Raw genomic sequence first — 21,350 nt, 5'->3', positions numbered from 1 at the left:
TAAACTCACTCAAATGCCAAATAGGTCAGTAATGTAACTCCAAGAAAGATTGAAGATATTCCACAGCCCACATACGATATAATAGTCAGAACCCATTCATCCTTTGGGTTTATTGGAGTTTTCGAGATATCCTGGAAGAAAGGTTGAGGAAAACGAATACAAATAAACAAAATCCAGGCATATATTATGCAAATGTTGAGTACATCTCCATCGTTTGTCGTCCGTTAATTAACACTGACCTTTAGTTTCCAAATGTTTTCATAAAAGCTAAATTGTCTTTACTACATTATTTGTCAGTTTTAATTCACTGACCTTGTGCCGTTGCAATGGCAAATGTAGATCCACACAACCGTAAATGTCATTGTGCACTTTATAAACTACTTTATTTAAGTGTTTCTGTTTGGAAACTTACAAGAAGGACACCAAAATGTGTTAGGTGGTCACAGGAACAGGAGGTTTGAGTGGCGTTGGAGTTCACTATTTCACATCCTCTATCATTCCATCCACCTTTCTTATCTAAAAGACATACAAACCCTGGTTGTACTAAACTGAAGATTATGACATAAAGAGCACATTTAAAAGAAGATTCATGTTTAAAATTGAAATTACTTACCATTTTTGTTGAAGTCCCAGTAGACACACTTTACTATGTCCCAGTCCTACAACACAAAATACTTTAATGATCAGACTATAAATCTGTAATAATATCAAGGGTTATCATGGCCTCATATTCACAAAAAGCTATTAGGAGGAAGATATTTGTTGACAAAAGATAGCACACGCTTATTGGAGCCATATTATTTAGCTGTAGTTTAATCAAACAGTTGCACAATGGGCAGTAAAGACGCTGAACATTTAATTTTATGGTTTGTTTTGGTGTTGGCTGATTGTATCCATACAAACCTCTTTGTTTTGGAGATGGCGAAGAGTGACCATCACTGGGATCTCAAGCTCGCTTACTGTTGCATTGGTGACACTGGCAGACACTACGTAAGAGTTCAGCGTCAGGTTGCTTGATGTGTCCTGGATGTTAACAGATTGCCATCAGAAGCTGGTACTGATTCTTGCATTAAATTTTGTTTTAATTGCTGTTATTTAAGTGGTTTAATTTTCCTCCGAAGGTGAGGAAAATACATATGAAAATTCTGAAGAATGCATGTTACCTCAAATAATTTTTCTTTGCCGTAGAAATGGAACTGAACACGAGGTCTGGCTCCACTGTTTGGGAAAAAGTTCTCAATAGTTGGTGGTAAGGATATGAAAGCTACAGTTCCTGTGTCTGGGTTCTCTGTAAAGTTTTCATCATAAAATATCTGCAAAAAGGAAAAGAGAAAATATTACTTCAAGAACAAAAAGCTTTCAAAGCATTTATGAGGAAAAATATTGCAGTTCTCTAAAAAAAATTACCTGATAGGTGGTTTGTGCAAGCAGTTTATTATGGTCTATAGCTTTAACTATACTTTTTACACCCTTTACCTGGCATAAACATTATGACACCATCATTATATATATATATATATATATATATATATATATATATATATATATATATATATATATATATATATATATATATATATATATATATATATATATATAATTATAATTATTCAGTATTATTGTTTAATACTTTTGGATGGCACAACACGATAAAGGTATTTCTGTAGATTTACAATTTGATTGTGCTGGTTAAAAAGGCTTAAGCGGGTTTACAAAATTTGAGTGGGTTTGGGACCAGTTTGGATGTTTTGAACATGTATTTTATCTTAAATATTAAACAAAAACCAAGTGTGTGTACCTATTTGTTTTTAGGCAGTTTTTTGTGCATTTACGAGGGTTTTGGATAGTTTGGACTGAAAACATTCAAGTGTATCTGGCAACACTGACCACCATTTTTTCATTGTAATATGCGTGTTTGTCTGAGGTTCTTCCCAGATATCTGCTTCTTTAGTACAATTTGTATTTGCAGACTTCAAAATAATAATTTTATTAAATAATTTAAGGTAAATAACGTGGCACGGTTGCTCAATGTTTAGCACTGTTGCCTCATAGCAAGAAGGTCGCTGGTTCGAGTTCCGTCTGGGCCAGTTGGCATTTCTGTGTGGAGTTTGGATGTCCTCCTCGTGTTTACATGAGTTTTTCTCAGTGTGCTCTGGTTTTAGTTCAGGATGCAGTTTAAGTGAATTAAAAAACAAAATCAGCCACAGTGTGTGTAAATGAGAGTCAACTTCATTATTTAAGTTCACTAAACTTAAACCATGTTCATTACACTGGAATTACAAAGATTTATCAACATCATTCTTAATTACAACAACTTATCAAGTTAACTAAACTTAGACCACATCTATTACACTTGAATTGTCAAGGCCTGTCAACTTTAACCTGAGTCAAGACAACTTCACTTTTTAAGTGAAGTGAACGTAACATTTTAAGGCAGCACAAACACTTTTTAAAGTTGAAACAACTTTTTTTTTTTACACCGTACAATTACACATTCAGCAGAGGTTTTGGAACATGATTTACAGTCTAGTACATATTTCAACATTGCTTGTTGATTGTTTCCTAGGACTGATGCAGTACAGTACACCTAAATGTCCAGTCAAACTATATAGATGAATGTAGCCCTCAATACCCTTATAACCTATGGTTCCTATTTCAGGAAAACAAAAATGTTCTCATTCACTACAGTCACATACAATGCATGACAGGTTAGAAAAAGCTGTGTTGATTCAACAGCTTACATTGACAATAGATGGCACCATGTGAAAGAGTCATTGAATTATTCATTCAACTGATTCGCTCAACTGACTTCTGCTGAAGATTTTGCCCTCATGTAATGGAAAATTTAAATGACTCAATAATATCTGCTTATGTATTTAAAGGGATAGTTCACCCCAACATAAAAATTATCTTATCATTTACTCTCCCTCATGTGGTTTAGTGAAGGGTTAATAAATGATGAGATTTTATTTTTGGGTAAACTATCCTGTTAACTGCTATATATAATCAATACGACTATAATCAACTTGGCTTTCAGGATGTGAAGACACGTTCAACATATTTATCCTTTAAAATGATATTAATTAATGAATTATTAGCATCTATATTAATATATTTATTATTCCTAAACATTTCTAAAAATACAGAAGTTTCAGAAATGCAAACTCCAAAAATGTAACTAGTGACATATTTTATATGGAAACTGCAAGAAGCTGTAATTATTCCAACTTTTTGATCAGAAAACCTCTCAGGATGATAACAATACATCTGTGGCAGCATTGTGTCCATTGGGATTAATTAGATGAAGCCTAATTGCGCAGCACAAATGGCTTATTTATAGTAGCCTCTACATATAATTGGCCAAAGCAAGCATTTGAGTAATGAAAAGTTCTGTAGAACCTCCGCTTAAATACGACAAAACTGGTTAAATATCTTACCTCAAAGTCATTTGGTGGTCAGAGCTATTATCACACCTGACATGTAAATTGTGCTAAAATAACCACTTGAATCACACAATCCACTAAAACACACACAAGGACGCGGAAACCTTGTCACTATGGTGTGAAGACACATTCACAAAGGTACTGTGATATTTTAATATCACACTTCTATTTTCGCTAAGAGTCTAAAGCTTCCATAATGATCTTGGAGTCATGCAGTGTTAGATATACAATCTTTCTTTGTCTCTCACCTCAGGGGTGCCATCGTTCTGTACAGAGGAGACCTCGAACGTGAGGCCGTGGAACTGAGAGGTGTCTGGGTTGATCAGCTGCAGTGCTAATGAAGGTGCTGTCATGTTATGAGCATCTCCAGCAAACACCGTTCTGTCTCCCATAAGGTCTGTAATGGAAAGAATTCTAGCACACACAAACATAGAGAGCCACAATGAGGGAAAAATATAAGAATGAGACCTATTTCTGATATATACAGTACATACTTGTACAGGTAATTTATATCATGAGTACGGATATAACTTGCAAAAGAATAAAACTTGTGGTATAAAAACTGAATACAACTCACTGGATGCAAGAAAAATGCCCTGCTTGAAGGGATAGTTCACCCTTAATTGAAAATTGTCATCATTTACTCATCCTTCACTTGTTTCAAACCTGTTTGAGTTTCTTTCTTCTGTTGAACACTAAACAAGATATATGGAAAATCTTGTAAAAAAAAAAAAAAGCCATTGACTTGCAGCAATTGAACAATCTTCACAATATCTTGTTTTGTGTTCAACAGAAGATTTTTTTAAAAAAAAGTTTAGAGCCACTTGAGTGTAAGTAAAAGTTGAGGAAATCTTTTCAGTGAACTATCCTATTGTTCACCGGTCTAAGTAGTTTTTAGCATTGAATTTCAAGAGTTCGCCCTTAGCTGATGATTGATTATGGAGCTTGTTTGGCATGCTGTGCCGGGAGAGAGCACTGAACTCATGAGATCCTCGAGCCCGGGGCTCCCTCCCGTTGCAGGGCGAGAGGGGAGTCCGAGTTCAGGTAGGTCTCGAGAACTCCTCGAGTTGATAATGTTGGAAGTAGATTGATGCTATGAAGTGTCTATGCTGTCAATTTAGTTTTGTCAATTTACTTATGTTACATGTTTTTGGTCTGTGGGAGGAAACCAGGGAGCCTGGTGAAAACCCGTGCAAACATGAGGAGAACATGCAAACTCTGCACAGAAATGCCGACCTGGCCAGGAAGTGTCCGTGGCTGTGGTGCTAACCACTAGGCCTCCTTGCTGCCCTGACAAGGAAATGGGAGGAGTAGGGGTGGAAGTGGGGTTTTTTCAAGACGAAGATGGCTGAAGTAAGATACTCTGGTTATTTATAGTGGTTAAGGAGTCGTCTGATTGGTAAATCAGTGTTAGCTTATGTGGACCAGGTGCTATCAATCATAAGCACGTGCTCCTCTCGAAATTAGTTTATAAACAAACTTCACTTTTATAATATTACTAGTTTTTATTTTCATGGTATAATAGTACCTATTTTTAAGATAATATATTTCCATCAAGTTCTAGTATTTGTCCAAAAGTTTTATTTCTCTTAGTTTTGTTATTAGTTGTATTTCTCTTAGATACCAGAACCTATTATTAGATACTTATTTGTTACTATTATCATAGTAACTACAGTACAATAATCAACATTTAAAGTGGATCAAACAAGTTTGTCATGAGACAAGAATGGGTGTTGTTATGGTGTAATATTTTTAAGACATCTATGATGAAATGTTGACTACTGTATTCTATTATATGGGCAGCATAGTGGCGCAGTGGGTAGTGCTGTCGCCTCACAGGGTGAAGAAAGTCGCTGGGTCAGCTGGCATTTCTGTGTGGAGTTTGCATGTTCTCCCTGTGTTTTCCTCCGGGTGTTCCAATTTCCTCCACAAGTTCAAAGAGATGCGCTGGAGTATTGGGTGAATTGGGTAAGCTAAACTGTCCATAGTGTTTGTGTGTATGTCCTGGTCCTCAAGGTTAGGGGGTTGAGCGTTGGGCTAATGACGCACCTTGTTAAAATTAAATGTTATAAAACACCAACATAGTGCGGCTAAATATCAACTTTGTATAAACAGCCCTGGGAGTAAGTGTTTATTCTGGTTTGTCTTTGACTTCTGTCTATGGAAAAAAAGGTCTTGAATTATCACCTATTCAGTATGTATTTCAATTATAATTAAAAGACATTTTCTGTATACTGCTACAGTAGTTCATTTTTAAATACTATTCAGAAGGTATTTTTAAATATTAGTACCTTTAATCCTGATTCATTCGATATGAGTATTTAACAAATACTTGTAGTTATTTCAAGCCAATAGCAGTTAGCTAGTATTAGTTAATAGCCAGTATAGAACTAATTACTGGTATCTATATATTCATTCATCAGTGGAAACCCCCGTAAACACAGGGAGAACATGCAAACTCCACACAGAAATGCCAGCTGACCCAGGCGGGACATAAACCAGCAACCTTCTTGCTGTTAGACAACAGTGCTATTTACTGAGCCACCATGCCAAAAAATACTATAATCTATTGAACAAGTTCAATATTTAAGGCGGGCGAGATGGTGGCGGAGTAGACAGTGCTGTCGCCTCACAGCAAGAAGGTCGCTGTTTCGAGCCTCGACTGGGTCAATTTGCGTTTCTGTGTGGAGATTACATGTTCTCCCTTTGTTGGCATGGGTTTCCTCCGGGTGCTCCGGTTTCCACTGTCCAGAGACATGTGGTACAGGTGAATTGGGTTGGCTAAATTGTCCATAGTGTATGACTGTGAATGAGTGTGAATGGATGTTTCCCAATGATGGGTTGTGGCTGGATGGGTATTCACTGCGTAAAAACATGCTGGATAAGTTGGCAGTTCATTTTGCTGTGGCAACCCCAGATTAATAATAAATATTTACAACAAATACAATGAATGAATATTTAAGGTACTACTATCTAATGAGCAAGTAATAGTATGCAATCAATAAGTACTACTATAATAATAAATAGCTACTATTTTCTATTTAGGACATGCTTACAGGTATGAAAACATAAATCAAGTATGGAAACATTCAAAAGCATGTATTTGAGTAAATGATGACAGAATATTAATTTTAAAATCAATTATTGATTATGTATTTCAATGGCACAGAATGCCCTGAAATACCTTCATACTTACTTGTTGGTGACCTGGGTGAGATTAGTTGTGATGTGACAGATTTCTGAAACTATGTTAGTGATGCTGCTGGACAGATCTGGGGTCAGGGTTCCCACCTCAGTGACCTCGGAGAGTTTTTCCAGCATGATGTCCAGCTGAGCATTACTCAGACCAGTTTGTTCATTTAACAAATCCTCAATCATGTCCACAATGTATTCTGAGTTACCTAAAAACCAATGAAGGTCATAAAAGATTAATTTAATCCTTCTTTAAACATTTAAGCCAATAAAAGCACATACTGATAACTTACCAGGTGTGACTGTAATGTTTTCCAAATCACCAAAATCTGATACAGTCTTTAAACACTTGCTCATATCTGGCGCCTCCCAAATAGCTTTGTCAGTTGCCTCGTTTAATTTACTGAATGGAATGAGAAAACATCACAATGTATTCATGCAAATCCATCACTTTCCCATGTTAATGAAGGAAATGGACAACAGGGTTTTAAATCTAATTCTACTTCATTTCATATAAAAAATTACTGTAGTAATTTATATTATACAAAACATAGTGTTTTTGAACACTATACACTCATTCATTTTCTTGTCGGCTTAGTCCCTTTATTAATCCGGGGTCGCCACAGCAGAATGAACCGGCAACTTATCCAGAAAGTTTTTATGCAGCGGATGCCCTTCCAGCCGCAACCCATCTCTGGGAAACATCCACACACATACACACACACACACACACATACACTATGGACAATTTAGCCTACCCAATTCACCTGTACCACATGTCTTTGGACTGTAGGGGAAACCGGAGCACCCGGAGGAAACCCACGCGAATGCAGGGAGAACATGCACTCAACATATTAGCAGAGAGAACATGCAAACTCCACACAGAAACGCCAACTGATCTGAGATTCGAATCAGCGACCCAGCGACCTTCTTGCTGTGAGGCGACAGCACTACCTACTGCTCCACTACTATACACTGACTACCTGACAAAAATTTTGCTGCCTGTCCAAGTTTTCTGCCACTTAAATGATCAACTAGAAATCAACTTATTATTTGTTGCTCTTACAAATGGAATCGATGACAAGACTTTTGTCAGGTAGTGTAGTAAAGTACTAGAATTAATATGTTGTGGTAATTCTATAGATGCTATAATAATACAACATCTATAGCAAGAAACAAATTACCCAATACTGTAGTTTTCTAACTACAGGGTATATTGTACTACAACACGCAAGTAGTAAAATTGAATATGTACTACAGTATTTATTACAGTTTATCAGTTCACTGTGGTTACTACAGTATGCAGTGTCATTCATTAACAAAGAATTCTAACATAAATATATGTTATAATTTAAATAGTATACATAGAGTTTCTATAAATAAACTATTGTAAAATAAACTAAAAATAAACTATAGTATTCTTTTCATGTAAGGATGTATTCTTATTGTGATATGCGTATCAATTTCCTTTTGTTTCTTCATTTGCTTTAATTTTTGATTAGGTCCCTCTTTGTTTCTCTGTATAATAATTATGTTGTTGATTTTCTTGTATAGTTCCTCATTATTTTGAGCATATATAATTTAGAGTTTGTTCTGCTTACTGTTAGTCTTTGTGTAGTATGTAAACTCAAATTTGGTTTGCACAAAATTGATACAAAAATGTAGGTAAATGACCATTTTGCTAGTTTATTTACACAATAACAGTTTGGGAGGCCTGAAAATGTTATCTTTTGTAAATGATTTTATTATTATTATTAGTCAGAACTGTTACTGTCTTTGTGTAAGCTATCAAAATTTTAATTTGTAAGTCGTGTCGTTGTTTTTCCTTACAAACTGACATCTCTAACTTCTGCTATTGCATACAAAATACATCCTTTATAGACATCTCTATAGATCAATGTGAATGGGAGTCACTTTGGCAATGTTGCTATCTCTACACAAAGCTTTTTAAAAACTCAAAGAAAATACTTTTCTAGTACATCACTGTAATGTAAACGTACACTGAAGCTTTATAAAAACATGACTTTGTTAATCTAATGATGACTGAAATTTTATTACTGTTCTGGTCAGTTTAAGAGTTAATATTTGTATTGTCACGAGTCCAAGCAGCATTGTCAAACTAATTATTTAATTAAAGGATATTGCTTTGCAGAAGAAAAAAGATAAGACATATTAATCAGCAATGCGGTGCAGCATTGCGTTTAAAGGTTGTGTGCTAAATGACGCAAAGATAAACACACGGCAAATTAGCGTTATCAGAATGTTTTTCCAGAGCCACTGTACTGTTTCTATAGAAACAAAGCAGTATTGCACTTTGAAGTACACACAGTGAAGATCTGATATATATAACTTCCACATAAACAATACTGGAACTCAAAATACTTTACTATTTTAACATGAGGAGAAAAAAACTTCTCTGAAGAAACTAAATCAACCAGTGTTGTTTGCATCAGTGATAAATACAAAGTGTAGTACTTACCAAAATCTCGTAGCACTTTCATTCCCTTTTACACACGTGAGTTCGTACTGGCTTTGAGCTGTCATGCTGGGCCACATGTACATACCATAAACTGTGAGCATAGCTTCTTCTGGACAAAGGCCTGGATCTGCAGCAGTAAATAGCTTTCATTTAGACACAACACATTTTAACTTTCTGTTTTACAGTTTGTGATTTATTAAAATACATTTCTATGATTTATTTTGACAGGTCATCAATGAAAGGTAAAAACCAGGCGGTACCTATTTGGGTAATGTTGACTTCATCAGTCGGGACACTGATTGCTATGGAAGCATTAATGTATCCTTGTGTTAAGAGCTCAAAAATCAGCCTCTCTGTTGCAGTTTCATTCACTGGTGCCAATGCTTGGACCTGAAAAGTAGTCTTGTACCTGAAAAAGATGTCATTTGAGTAACAATGCAGCTTTTTTTAATTGCATGTTACATTTTTTTCATGTTGGGACACTTACTTTGGTGCTCCTTTTATCACAATATTCCAAACATCCATTCTGCATCTCTGCAGTGTTTCCTGAAGCTGAAGTAAAGAAGAAAATCAAATGCAAAGGCTCTAAATTTGGTCACACTTTACAATAAGGTTTCATTAGTTAATGTGAGTTAATGTATTTAGTAACATGAACTAATAATAAATACAATGTTTGTACTAGGGCTGCACAATATATCATATCAGCATCAGTATTGCAATGTTTACCCACAAAAGTCACATTAGATGATCTGCAATGTTGAGATTGTCGGGATTATAGTTCACCAGCAGCCACTGCTGAAAACATGTGAATTGTGCAGTGATTGCAAAGTTAATATAATTAAATCCAAAAAACATCTTCCTTGCCGAGATACTATCAGTCTTTTTTAATTTTATTTGTACAAAGTGCAAAAAGGGTGCTCAGTGTATGAAATCAACAATGTTTTGTTTAACGCCAGTGAAACTAAGCACGAGATCCTCATTTTTTGCAAAATTGCAACCATAAACTTACCAAAAACTTTAGAATTTGCTTTTTTTTAAGGTCTGTGACAGTACAAGCATTTTAAACCAGCATACCTAAAGCATTCTTGCATAAGAAGTTTTTAATGTTTTTTTTTTTAAGAAAGATGAATTGAATGTGTGACCCCACCGGTCCAACAACAGCCAACCTGCTCTGAGTTGGGATCAAACCAGCGTCTTTCTGCATGGGAGTTGATTGCTCTACCAAGGAGGCTAAAGACCATGGACCTGTGTCCAAAACTGCACACTTCCATACTATAAAGTATGCCAAAGTCAGAATGCGAGCCAAGTAGTATGTCTGAATTCATAGAATTTGAAAATCAGTATGCGAGAAGTACCCGGATGACTTACTACTTCTGGCGAGATTCTGAAGTGCGCATCCCATGCATGCTGAGCTATCCCATGATGCCCAGTGAGAGAATTCATTCATAAATGAGAGTGAAGTGACGCAACTGAGGCAGGTAGGTCTAGTGACCATGATAAAATGGCGGATGGAGTACGTCCGAATTATGTTCATACTGTATAGAACGTACTTTTCTAACAGCCAAGTAGTAGGTTTAAATTCAATTGCATAACTTACTGAGTAGTAGGCGGTTTCGGACGCAGCCCATGACTTCTAGAATCTGTCACTAGAGCACCTTTAGAGGTTAGAGGAGTGAGGTTTACCTGGACAGCACTTCACTGGCTGGCCTCTGCTACACTCACCCCCCTAAACCTCACTCCCATCCGGGTCACGGCACCAATGTAACCCTGCCGGTTCTAAACCTCCCAACCTGCTCAGAGCTGGGATCGAACTGGCAACTTTCTGCATGGGAGTCGGTTGCTCTACCAAGGAAGCTAAAATCCATGGCCTCTAGCATCTGTTGACCTCTGCTACATATGTAAGTAATACCTTATACAATGAATACAATGCAATTGACAATACTGTGTTATTTTCATTGAATTATTCAATGTGTTTTCTTGAATATTCCAAGACTTCCAGAAAACCCTAAAGCACTGTTTATTTCAGGAGTTCTCAAACTGTTCAGCCTGAGACCCCCAAAATAACAATGCCAATGACTCGCGACCCCCACTATTTTCGGAAGTGGTTATAATCATACAAACGTTGCACACAACACTCACACAAACCAATAGGCCTATATAAATGCGCATATTAACAACACAAAAAAGTGCAACAGTCTAACAACCATATCATTTTTTATTTTTCATTATTATTTAATATTAACCTCACCTAATGAGACTGGTGGGAACAATATTTAAGTTACATCATAAGTCTTTTCTTGGTTTAATTTCGGAGATTACCACTTAAAGATCATCCTCCATGTTCAGTGTCCTGCATTTATTTTAAATGTACGTGAGTGCTGTAAAGATGTCCGAAAGTTTAGCTAGTGCCGTAAAATCAATCTGGTGCAACTGACGTTATGCTCTGTCGTTAATCTAATGTAAAAAAAATAAATATATAAATAAAAAACGAAAAGTTTTTTTGGTTTTAATATTGTATTTTTATGTAACTTTTTAAAATCTTCTGTAGGTTATGGATTAACAATGGTAATTTTAAAATTTTATTCAAATTTGTTACATTTTTGGAAATCACTAAGCGACCCCCACTCATTTTTACTGCAACCTCCCAGAGGGTCCCGACCCTCACTTTCAGAACCACAGGTTTATTTCACTTATAACTTAGCTCTACTGTATTTATCAGTGCTGTGGGTTTTTTGATTGGTTTTATTATGTTTTATGCCAAAATACTGCCCTACAAATAAATTACAATCCATCTAAAATTATAAATTCATTCCAAATAGAGCTATTCATTTCACCTGCTGTAAATTATACTCAATATCACAACATAGAATTTCAGAAAAACAAAATATTTTTTGTCCAATATCATGCAGCCCTAGTTTTTACAGCAATTATTATTCATTTACGTTTACTATTGCATGGTTAATAACTAAATTCATGCTTGTAACATTAGATGTAGCACTGTGAGTTAACATGAACTAACTATGATTAACGTTTTTTCTATTAACTACCATTAGCAAACGTGGGAAATGCTGTAATAAATGTATTGTTCATTTTTGTTCATATTAGTAAACACATTGACTAACATTAGCTAATGCAATACTATTGTGAAGTGTTACTGCCTTTTTGCTGACTATACTTTACTCACCCATTGCTCTATAGTGTGTTTAGGGTCTGTAATACTTCCACTCATTGTTATGTTGAGGTTGACTCTATAAAAAATATCTCCAAATTCTGAAACATTAGGGGGGAAATGTTAAATGCATTTAAAAATACCAAATATACTGCAAAACATTTTATGTGCCAGATCAATCACAAGAAATACAAAATAAATTATACTAATGAAAACTGATGTCATTTGTTTAAATATTTTTGTTATATATTTTTGTTTTTTGTCTGTCATGGTTTTAAATCACTGGCATATTCAAAACTGTAATAAATAAATATGTGAAGCTTTAAATGGTTTAAATCCTTAATTTGTCCTGCAATTTAAATGGTAAACATCAGGGGTGATGCTGGTAAAGAAACTGTGTACTCTTATGTCAGTAAAAGTGTGAAGTTTACTCTGCAAGGCATGGTGCTCAAATCAGATTTTTTTTCTGAAATCTGATTTTTTTTTTTAAATAGCTGTTCACATTGTTGTTATAAATGTGGCCAGAATCACATTTCCAGTGTGAACAAACCATGATCCTAAACTGAACCGTGTGCGCAAAAGTACAGTTAAGGACAGCACAAATTGTCTGATCATACAATGTCTATAGCTACCGTATGAAATAAGTATGCATGTTGTCAGAATGGGCTCTATTTTTACGATCCATGCATAAAGTGCAAAGCGTAGGGCGCAAAAGCATTAAGGGCATGTCAGAATCCTCTTTAGCAAATATAAGGACGGAAAAATCCACTTTGCGCTATGGCGCATGGTCTAAAAGGGTTGAGCTTATTTTCTTAATGAGTTATAGATCTGTTTTGAAAATAAACCAATCAGAGTGTCATCTCCCATTCCCTTTAAGAGCCAGTTGCCTTACATCATAACCCATTTGCTATTTACATGATGACTTTGTACGTGGAAAAACTGAGCATTTTACTATCAAGAAAACAGTTTAAGGGCCCTATTATACACCCGGTGCAATGTGGCGCAAGGCTTGAAGCAATTGTTGTTTGCTAGTTTCAGCTTGGCTCAAGAGTCAATTTGACGTTTTGCCCCACGCAGTTTAAATAGAAAATGGATTTGCGCTTATACAGTATGTGTGCCCATAGGCTTTCTGGTCTAAAAAAGGAGGCGTGTTGAGGCGCATTGCTGGCGCGTTGCTATTTTGAGGAACTATAATAGACTGTTCTATTGACCTTATTCTAAAATGCGGAAGTGCGCCTGTTTTCGCGATTGTCTTAGAACTTCCGTTTCAGTCGCCTGTGGGAGAAATGACAAGGAATAATAAACGGCAAAAAACGGTCAAACTACTTGCTCTACAAACAAATGTTTGCATGACTATACAGACCAAGTAGAATAATATAACAAGAAAATATCAGTTTGCAACATCAAACAGCGAAACGAGCAGTTTTTAATGTCTAAAAATGAATGGAAGTGAATGAGACCGGAAGTCTCGTGCCAAAAAGATTCAAATGGCAGCGCCCACTCGTCTGCGGAGAATAAGGTCAATAGACCAGAACAAAGCCGATGTAAAGTCCAGCGCAGAGCGCGGTAGTTGTGCGCCTCGCTTACACACTGCTTAATACACACAAGATGTAGAGCAATATGCAAATATCTTTACATATGAAAAAGAATTAAAATATGAAAAAATATATATAGGATATAATAAGGATATATAAAGGATATGAATGTAAAGGATTAAAATATTACAAAACATATTATTTTCTAGCCTACATAAATATAAAAACCATACTTTCATGCCGTCATCTCGGGAGGCTTTTTCAGTTTTTTTCGTGACAATTTGCTTTTGTATAATGTTATTATTATTTTCAGTATTATTTATTATATTCATATTTATATTTGTTTTATTAAAAACAAGCTCAGATTTGCCCACCTGTCAGGTTTTAGACCATGAGAGACCATTTAGTAATAGTTTTGAAACAAATCTTTGTGCTTAACAAATGAAATTAATTATTTATAGACTAATTGATGTTCGTGCGAATAACATGTTTCCCTATCCACAAGAGCGAAAGTGAAAGTAGATAATGATGATGAGGCCTTAACTCTCATTCTCGCGCTGTAGATGCTCTGTTTAACTGTTTTCTTGCTAGTGAAATGCTCAGTTTTTCCACTCACAAAGTCTGTCATGTAAATAGCAAATGCGGTATGGCTCGAAGCAACTGACTTTTAAAGGGAATGGGAGATGAGACTCTGATTGGTTTATTCGCAAAACACACCTATCTCATTAAGAAAATAAGCTCAACCCTCTTACACTATGCGCCACTGCGCAAAGCGAATTTTTCCGTCCTTATATTAGCAAAAGTGGATTCTGACACGCCCTTAATGCGTTTGCGCCCTGCACATTGCGCATGGATCTTCAAAATAGAGCCCAAACAGATCATCTACAGAGTGAGAATGAGAGATGAGCCTCCTCATTATCAACTTTTACTTTCGCTCTCGTGGATAGGGAAACCTTGTACACACAGACATCAATTAGCCTATAGATAATTAATTTTGTTTTTCACGTGTGGGCAAAAGGTGAAAAATCTGATTTGGGCCACATTTGCCTGCAGTTTGAACGGTAATATGACACTCATGACACATATTTGACAGACGTTTTTGTACGTTTTGTATAGCATTTGTTTTAATTAATGTGCAAGCAAACTCACCTTTGTTTAAAGTGAAGCTTGAAGAGATTAAACAGATTTTATCCATTGCCTGTGTTCGTAATGATGACATGAGAGTCACTGAAGAACAGAATATTTTCACATCAGCCTTTTATACTTTTAAATAAATAGATAAATAAATATATGTTTACAAAAAAAAAAAAAAAAACTCTGAATGGTGCTGACCTACTGTTGTAATGTTTGTACTTCCTATGCCAGGAATATTTGTGGTTTGAGAGAAAACTGGTGAAATGGTGCTCACAGCAGGACTCGAAGTCACATTGGGAAGGACAGCTATAAAATTCAAAGCATTATAAGTTGTAAGTGACTGTATATTAACTGTATATATTGTACTTTTGCTTATGTATGACCTCCCATCCTTCACATACAGCAGCTTACCTACTGAGAGGATGTTTATAGACACTGGGTTTGTCATCAGGACAATGTCTGCGCTGTAGCTGTAGCTGGGGATTAACAGTGTTTTTATCGTAGACACTGTTATACTCACATCTTCCTCAGGGATCACTCTTACAAACACCACACAATCAAACCTAAGACCACAACAAATACATGTTTGAATGATTACATTCATGCACAAAGCCTAATTGTCTTTGGTGAATTATTTGACAAGTGAATTTGTGCATGAGATTTACCATTGAGTCTTAATCCGTGGCTTTTCCTGTAGTGAAACATAATATAATGTATTTTAAAAAAAAACATTTGCAAGTATTTTGTAATGTTATGGTATTAGGTTATAAATTATGTCTACCTAAAGGGATAGGTCACCAAAAACTAAAATTCTGTCATCATTTACTCACCCTTGACTCGTTTCAAACTAGTATATATATACATACATACACACACACACACACACACACATATTTTTTTGTGTTCAACAGAAAAAAAAAAAAAAACTGAAACTGGTTTGTATAAGTGAAGATACAGCAGTAAAGGATGACAGAAATAAAATTTTGGGTGAACTATCCCTTTAATAAACAGTTAGGTATGGTACATTTTATGAAAGTACCTGAACTGCTTCCATATTTTCTCCAGTTAAATCAGCTCCTGTTTGAAGGCTAAATTAGAACACAGATAAAATAAGATGATAAACTATTCATCTCTTTTTATAATATTAGCCATTGAGCAATTGTTAGGCTATAGTTAGTTGGTAATTGTTGTGTTTTTTTTTTTTTTTTTTACTTGAATTAGTTTGCCTTAATTTATTTATTTATTGGCGGTTCATTTCGCTGTGGCGACCCCAGATTAATAAAGGGACTAAATCGAAAAAGAAAATGAATAAATGAAAGAATTTATTTATTTATTTAATCATTCATTTATTCATTTTCTTTTCAGCTTAGTCCCTTTATTAATCAGGGGTCGCCACAGCGAAATGAACCGCCAACTTATCCAGCACGTTTTTACTCAGCAGATGCCCTTCCAGCTACGACCCAACACTGGGAAACATCCATTCACACTTATTCACAAACACATACACTACGAACAATGTAGCTTACCCAGTTCACCTCTACCACATGTCTTTGAACTATACCTACTGCACCACTGCGTCACCCTATTTATTTATTCATTTATTTATTTATTTATTTATTATATGAAGTCAAACTAAATGAAAACAATAAATATTTAATTGCCAACTAGTTGAAAAAAATCTACTTAATTTTTTTTGTGTGTGTGTATATATACAGTTGAAGTCAACCACCCAAAATCATTAGAGATATCAGAATTGTACATTTAAAGTAATAAAACCATTTTAATGTTATGGTTTAGTTTTGGTTAACTACAATATCCCTAATCCCTTCCATGCTTAGCTAAACAAATTATATTAAAATATTTAATTAAAATGAACCAGTTACCTTTTACTTGACAGCGACACAGAGTGCACCATTATTTTTGGATGAAAGATGTACTTCAGCTAAAATAGAAAACATACAGAAACTCATTATATATTGAATATTTTCATGTTAAAGTAAATTAATTTGTGTTGGTATGTAAAAACACTTTTTGAAAAGTGCCGGTTTCTTTCAACACAAATATTGAGAGGTGTCTGGATGCAGACCTGGTTCAGTGCAATCTAAACTGCATCCAATGATTTTTAATGCGCTCACCTGCATCACTAAGATATGCAGTCTCAGCTTGCATTGTCAAGGCTACATCCAGATACCATTGCAAATATAGGCAAACCCAACCACGGATAGCATTTTTAAAAACATTTTTAACTCAGAGTTTGTCCATATTAGACCAAAATTTGTGTTGAAACAATCCAGCATTTCATGTACACATATTATATATGCATGTGTGGACTCTTACCCAGCTTAAAACCATCTCCTGGCTATCAGTGTTGTCATTATTGGTGTTTTGCGTAATAGATAAATGCATTTGAATTTTATATTTTGACGATTCTGAAATGTGTTAAAGATACAGTTAATTAGAGTTCACTTACAACACAATATTATTTGTTATATATAACATTAATTAAATTTTTTCCTGCACTTTATAGCAGACAAAAGCAATTTCACTTACCACACTTCAAGCTGTTGTCTGGTAATGATGGACACTTCTGATAGTCCCAGTCTTGAGTTCTCCAAGTCACAATGTTTCCATCCACACATCTAAATTCAGCCAGTTGTAATGCGCTCATCTGCTCTTTCCATATCCTGAACAAACTCATATCCCCAAGGAAGTTTTTCCCCGTCTCAAAAACAATATTTCCTCCAACAAAACTATGTGAAACCCCCAAACTCAGTGTACCATTTGCGGCAAGATATCGAGGTGACGTTTCATTCAAAGGAAATTCAAAACTCCTATTATTAACAATCACCTGGAAAAGCCTGGTGTGACTTGACCACGTCAGACAGACCACGTGCCAGTTGTTTTTGGCAAGATCATATGCAACTGTCCATTCTTTTCCAAAAATGGACGCTTTTAAATTGCCCCCGTTTCCGGCCAAGCCGAGCTCCACATGCTGCTGTCCTGGACCTTTGTAGTCAAAAGCAGTCCATTCAGAAGTTGTGAGCACTCTCATGAGGTTGACACAAACACTCAGTTCCTCTAAAGGGGGGATGATAACATTTTCATTTAGCTGCCAAATGCAGGATCGGATTGTAAAGGCCTTTTTTGTCCCCCATAGTGATTCTGAAAGTTAGAACACAGATTAGGCATCTGTTTTCAGCTCTGTGGCTCATATAGTAATATGACTTCATGCTGTAAAAGCCAACAAATAGTATAATTTTTATTAATAGAACTTAAATGCCATTTCTCAAAAAAATTAAAAAAATAAAATAACAGAAAAGCATGGATATGGATAGCTCTGCAAACAATAAGAAACCAAGACCAAGGCTGAAATTAATATTGATTCTATAGATTTGCTTGTATGTGTTTTGAATAAAAGTTAAAGCTTTTTATTTTAGAAAATCTTCTAAATTGAAATAAGAAAATAAACTTCATATTAAATGAATTAAGGGCTGCTATAATAAAAGAAAATTGCATTTCATTGTCCATTGCATAAATGTTCTGTATTATATTTGATTTTCTAGGGTCTAAGATTTATTAAGGGTTTAAGTAAAACAAATGTATTTATTGTATTCTGTAAATGTCTGAATACTTTTCATAAACCATTTAAAAATTAATTTATTATTTATTGTTTGTTTATTTATTATAAAAGTCATTTAGAGCTGAATTTCAATCAATGACATTTGTCAGAAGTGTATTCATTTGCAGTGATTGATATCTGGGGTTATTCCACCCAAAATATTGACTTTTCTAAATTATTCAATGTTTTGTTTTATTATTTTATGCACAAAATAGCTCTGAGTGACAACATTTTTTTCCCCATGATTCTGAAAGTTAGAATACAGATTAGGCATCTATTTTCATATAAAGAGTTTGTGTGGCTCATGCTATATTAGCCAACAAATAATAGAAGTAATAGAAGTTACATTTCTCAAAGAAAACAGGGATGCATGGTTATAGAGCTCTGGCAAAAAATAAGAAACCAAGGCTGAAATTATTATCGATTCTGTGAATTTGCCAGTATGTGTTTTTAAAAAAAAAAAAAAGTAAATGTTTATTTATTTATTTATTTATTTATTTTATTTTTGTTATAAAATCCTCAAAATTCAAATAAGAAAAAAATAATTATTCAATGAGCTATATGCTGCTATCATAAAATAATATTACATTTCATGGTTCATTGCAAAAATATTCTTTTTTACACTTAAAATACTAGAAAAAATGTGTAAATACATTTTAATTAACACAAAGAAACGCACACACACACGCACGCACACACACACACACACAGGAAAAAATATAAATAAATAATTCATATTGAAATTTGTATTTAAGTAAAACAATCATATGTATTTTATGCTGCAAAGCTCTGAATGCATTTCATAAACTATATAAAAATCATGTCATTTAGAGCTCAATAATTTGCTGTGATTGATATGTGGGGTTATTCCACCAAATATTGACTTTTCTTAACTTAACCAATATTTTGTTTGAATATTTTTGCACAAAACAGCTTTGAATGACAACATTTTAATACATATTTGGATGAAATCTTAATCTCAAATTAGTAGTTTACAGAATAACTAAAAATTGTATTTTTCTCAAACACCAATACCTGTAAGACACATATTTGCATATATACCCTAATGTTTAATGACTAAAATTTATATCTTATGACTGAAAAAATACATTTTTTCCACAAATGTATGGTCTATATTTCAGAGTATATGAAAATTTGAAAAACAAATGAATCAAAAATCCAGAGAAATAGTAATAACATGTACTGCTGTCTTAATGTTTTCCAGTGCTGTAGAGAAAAATATTTACACAAGAAATGCAATGGAGATTTTTGATAATGTGAAATATCATACCTGCATATATGAAAGAGGATCCATACATCCACATATAAATAGTCACAGGCAGGTATTTCTTAAACGTGATCATGATATAACTAGAAAAATAAAAAATAAACAGGAAAAAAACAAAAATATTGATGTCCACAGTTTTCATTTCATTTTCATTTAAGAGAGGTAAATGAGCAAGCCTTACTTAAAGAGAAAAACTGATTATATTACCATCTTATGTAACCGATAAGACACATTTTAAACAATCTTCTTATCATGATTTAGATTTCTACTTACTGTGTTATGACATGTCTGTACAACGGAAAAACAGGTAAAGAACACAAAAAGCCAGTTAGTTTAACAAAGATATGTAATGAGTAAATCAGGGTACGCTGTCCTCTAAATATATCAAGCACAAGCCCTCTCCTCAAGACACTAAATCCACGCCCAGCCTCTTGTTGATAAGTTATTTATTAATCATAAAGACAGTAATAAACATAAAAAGATCCGTACATGGGTCAATAAGGAACAGTATCCGGAACCAGCTAATCTTAAGACGAACTAGTTGGCTTAACCCTTACTTTTAATAAATCTGAATGTTTCTCACATCACTGAGACCCAGAGCTGTAATTGATTGTGATCTTTGATTGTTTTGAGATGATTATCAGATATGAATGTGTGAGAAGACACGCCTCATGCAATGTACATGGTTAAAAATTAATGCTGCAAGTTGTGATGAAATACTACAGTAAATGGATGACTTGCTAAACGTCTGACATTGGTATATGGTTTTTAATGCATTTGTTTCTGCTGATTCTACAGCAAAAACAATAGCACGTGAAGCCATGTAAACCTACACATGTGCATGTATGAGGAAGTGTTCATAATTTCATTACAAGACCATTTGTGTGTGTGTTTTCGGTGCATTTTAACAGGAAGTTGTTTCAGATCTTAAGCAAACAGGTCTGGTGATGTTCTTTCTCAGGTGTTCAGATCAGGATGGGTTCTTCCAGATCACTCTCATCAAACACATCTAATTAGATTTTATAGCGGCTGTCTGTCTGAGACCCGCAGTTCTCTCTGAGCTTACATAACTCTAACTTGGACAGATTTTTACATTTACTAATATTTTGCATATATTTATATGTTTTATTAGTTCCAAATAATATGAATGTCTGTCAAAGTTATTTCAATTTGTGATTTGGTTAATGCATAATGTTTTATGTTTAATATTAATATAATAAATATATTAAATACATGACTATATAATTATAATAAACATAAGGTATATATGTTTTTAAATTAAAGCTGGAACATACAATGCTTGGCATAAATGAGTAGACCCTCTTTGGAAAATTAACATTTTTATCAATTTCTCAGTGAATATAGCTAATTTAGTTTAATGTGAACAAAACAGTTTTATTAATTAGATATATTTATTAAAATAAAAGTTTGGTTGCATCTTTAGAAATAACAAGATAATATGTTAAAAATCAAAACAGGTATTGCAAATAC

At 34.4% G+C, this 21,350-nt stretch overlaps 1 protein-coding gene across 1 annotated transcript in view; it reads right to left on the bottom strand.

Annotated features, from left to right (window-relative positions):
- The window catches only part of adgrg4a (adhesion G protein-coupled receptor G4a), a 30,533-nt gene extending 10,288 nt beyond the window's left edge, over positions 1 to 20,245 (bottom strand). The window contains 22 exon segments of the mRNA NM_001442419.1: positions 10 to 131; positions 413 to 516; positions 614 to 659; positions 904 to 1,023; positions 1,164 to 1,313; positions 3,692 to 3,857; positions 6,640 to 6,844; positions 6,929 to 7,038; positions 9,115 to 9,241; positions 9,375 to 9,523; positions 9,602 to 9,666; positions 12,299 to 12,384; positions 14,968 to 15,045; positions 15,151 to 15,258; positions 15,364 to 15,515; positions 15,618 to 15,643; positions 15,992 to 16,040; positions 16,836 to 16,894; positions 17,290 to 17,381; positions 17,503 to 18,114; positions 19,863 to 19,942; positions 20,133 to 20,245. Of these exon segments, the coding sequence (NP_001429348.1) occupies positions 10 to 131; positions 413 to 516; positions 614 to 659; positions 904 to 1,023; positions 1,164 to 1,313; positions 3,692 to 3,857; positions 6,640 to 6,844; positions 6,929 to 7,038; positions 9,115 to 9,241; positions 9,375 to 9,523; positions 9,602 to 9,666; positions 12,299 to 12,384; positions 14,968 to 15,045; positions 15,151 to 15,258; positions 15,364 to 15,515; positions 15,618 to 15,643; positions 15,992 to 16,040; positions 16,836 to 16,894; positions 17,290 to 17,381; positions 17,503 to 18,114; positions 19,863 to 19,935 (2,699 nt within the window). The 5' untranslated portion in view covers positions 19,936 to 19,942; positions 20,133 to 20,245.
- Between the last annotated feature and the right edge of the window lie 1,105 nt (positions 20,246 to 21,350).

The sequence above is a fragment of the Danio rerio genome, chromosome 14 (assembly GCF_052040795.2).
Source record: "Danio rerio strain M-AB ecotype USA chromosome 14, GRCz13ab, whole genome shotgun sequence".
Lineage (NCBI taxonomy): Eukaryota > Metazoa > Chordata > Actinopteri > Cypriniformes > Danionidae > Danio > Danio rerio.
This window is presented reverse-complemented; position numbering and strand designations above follow the sequence as displayed.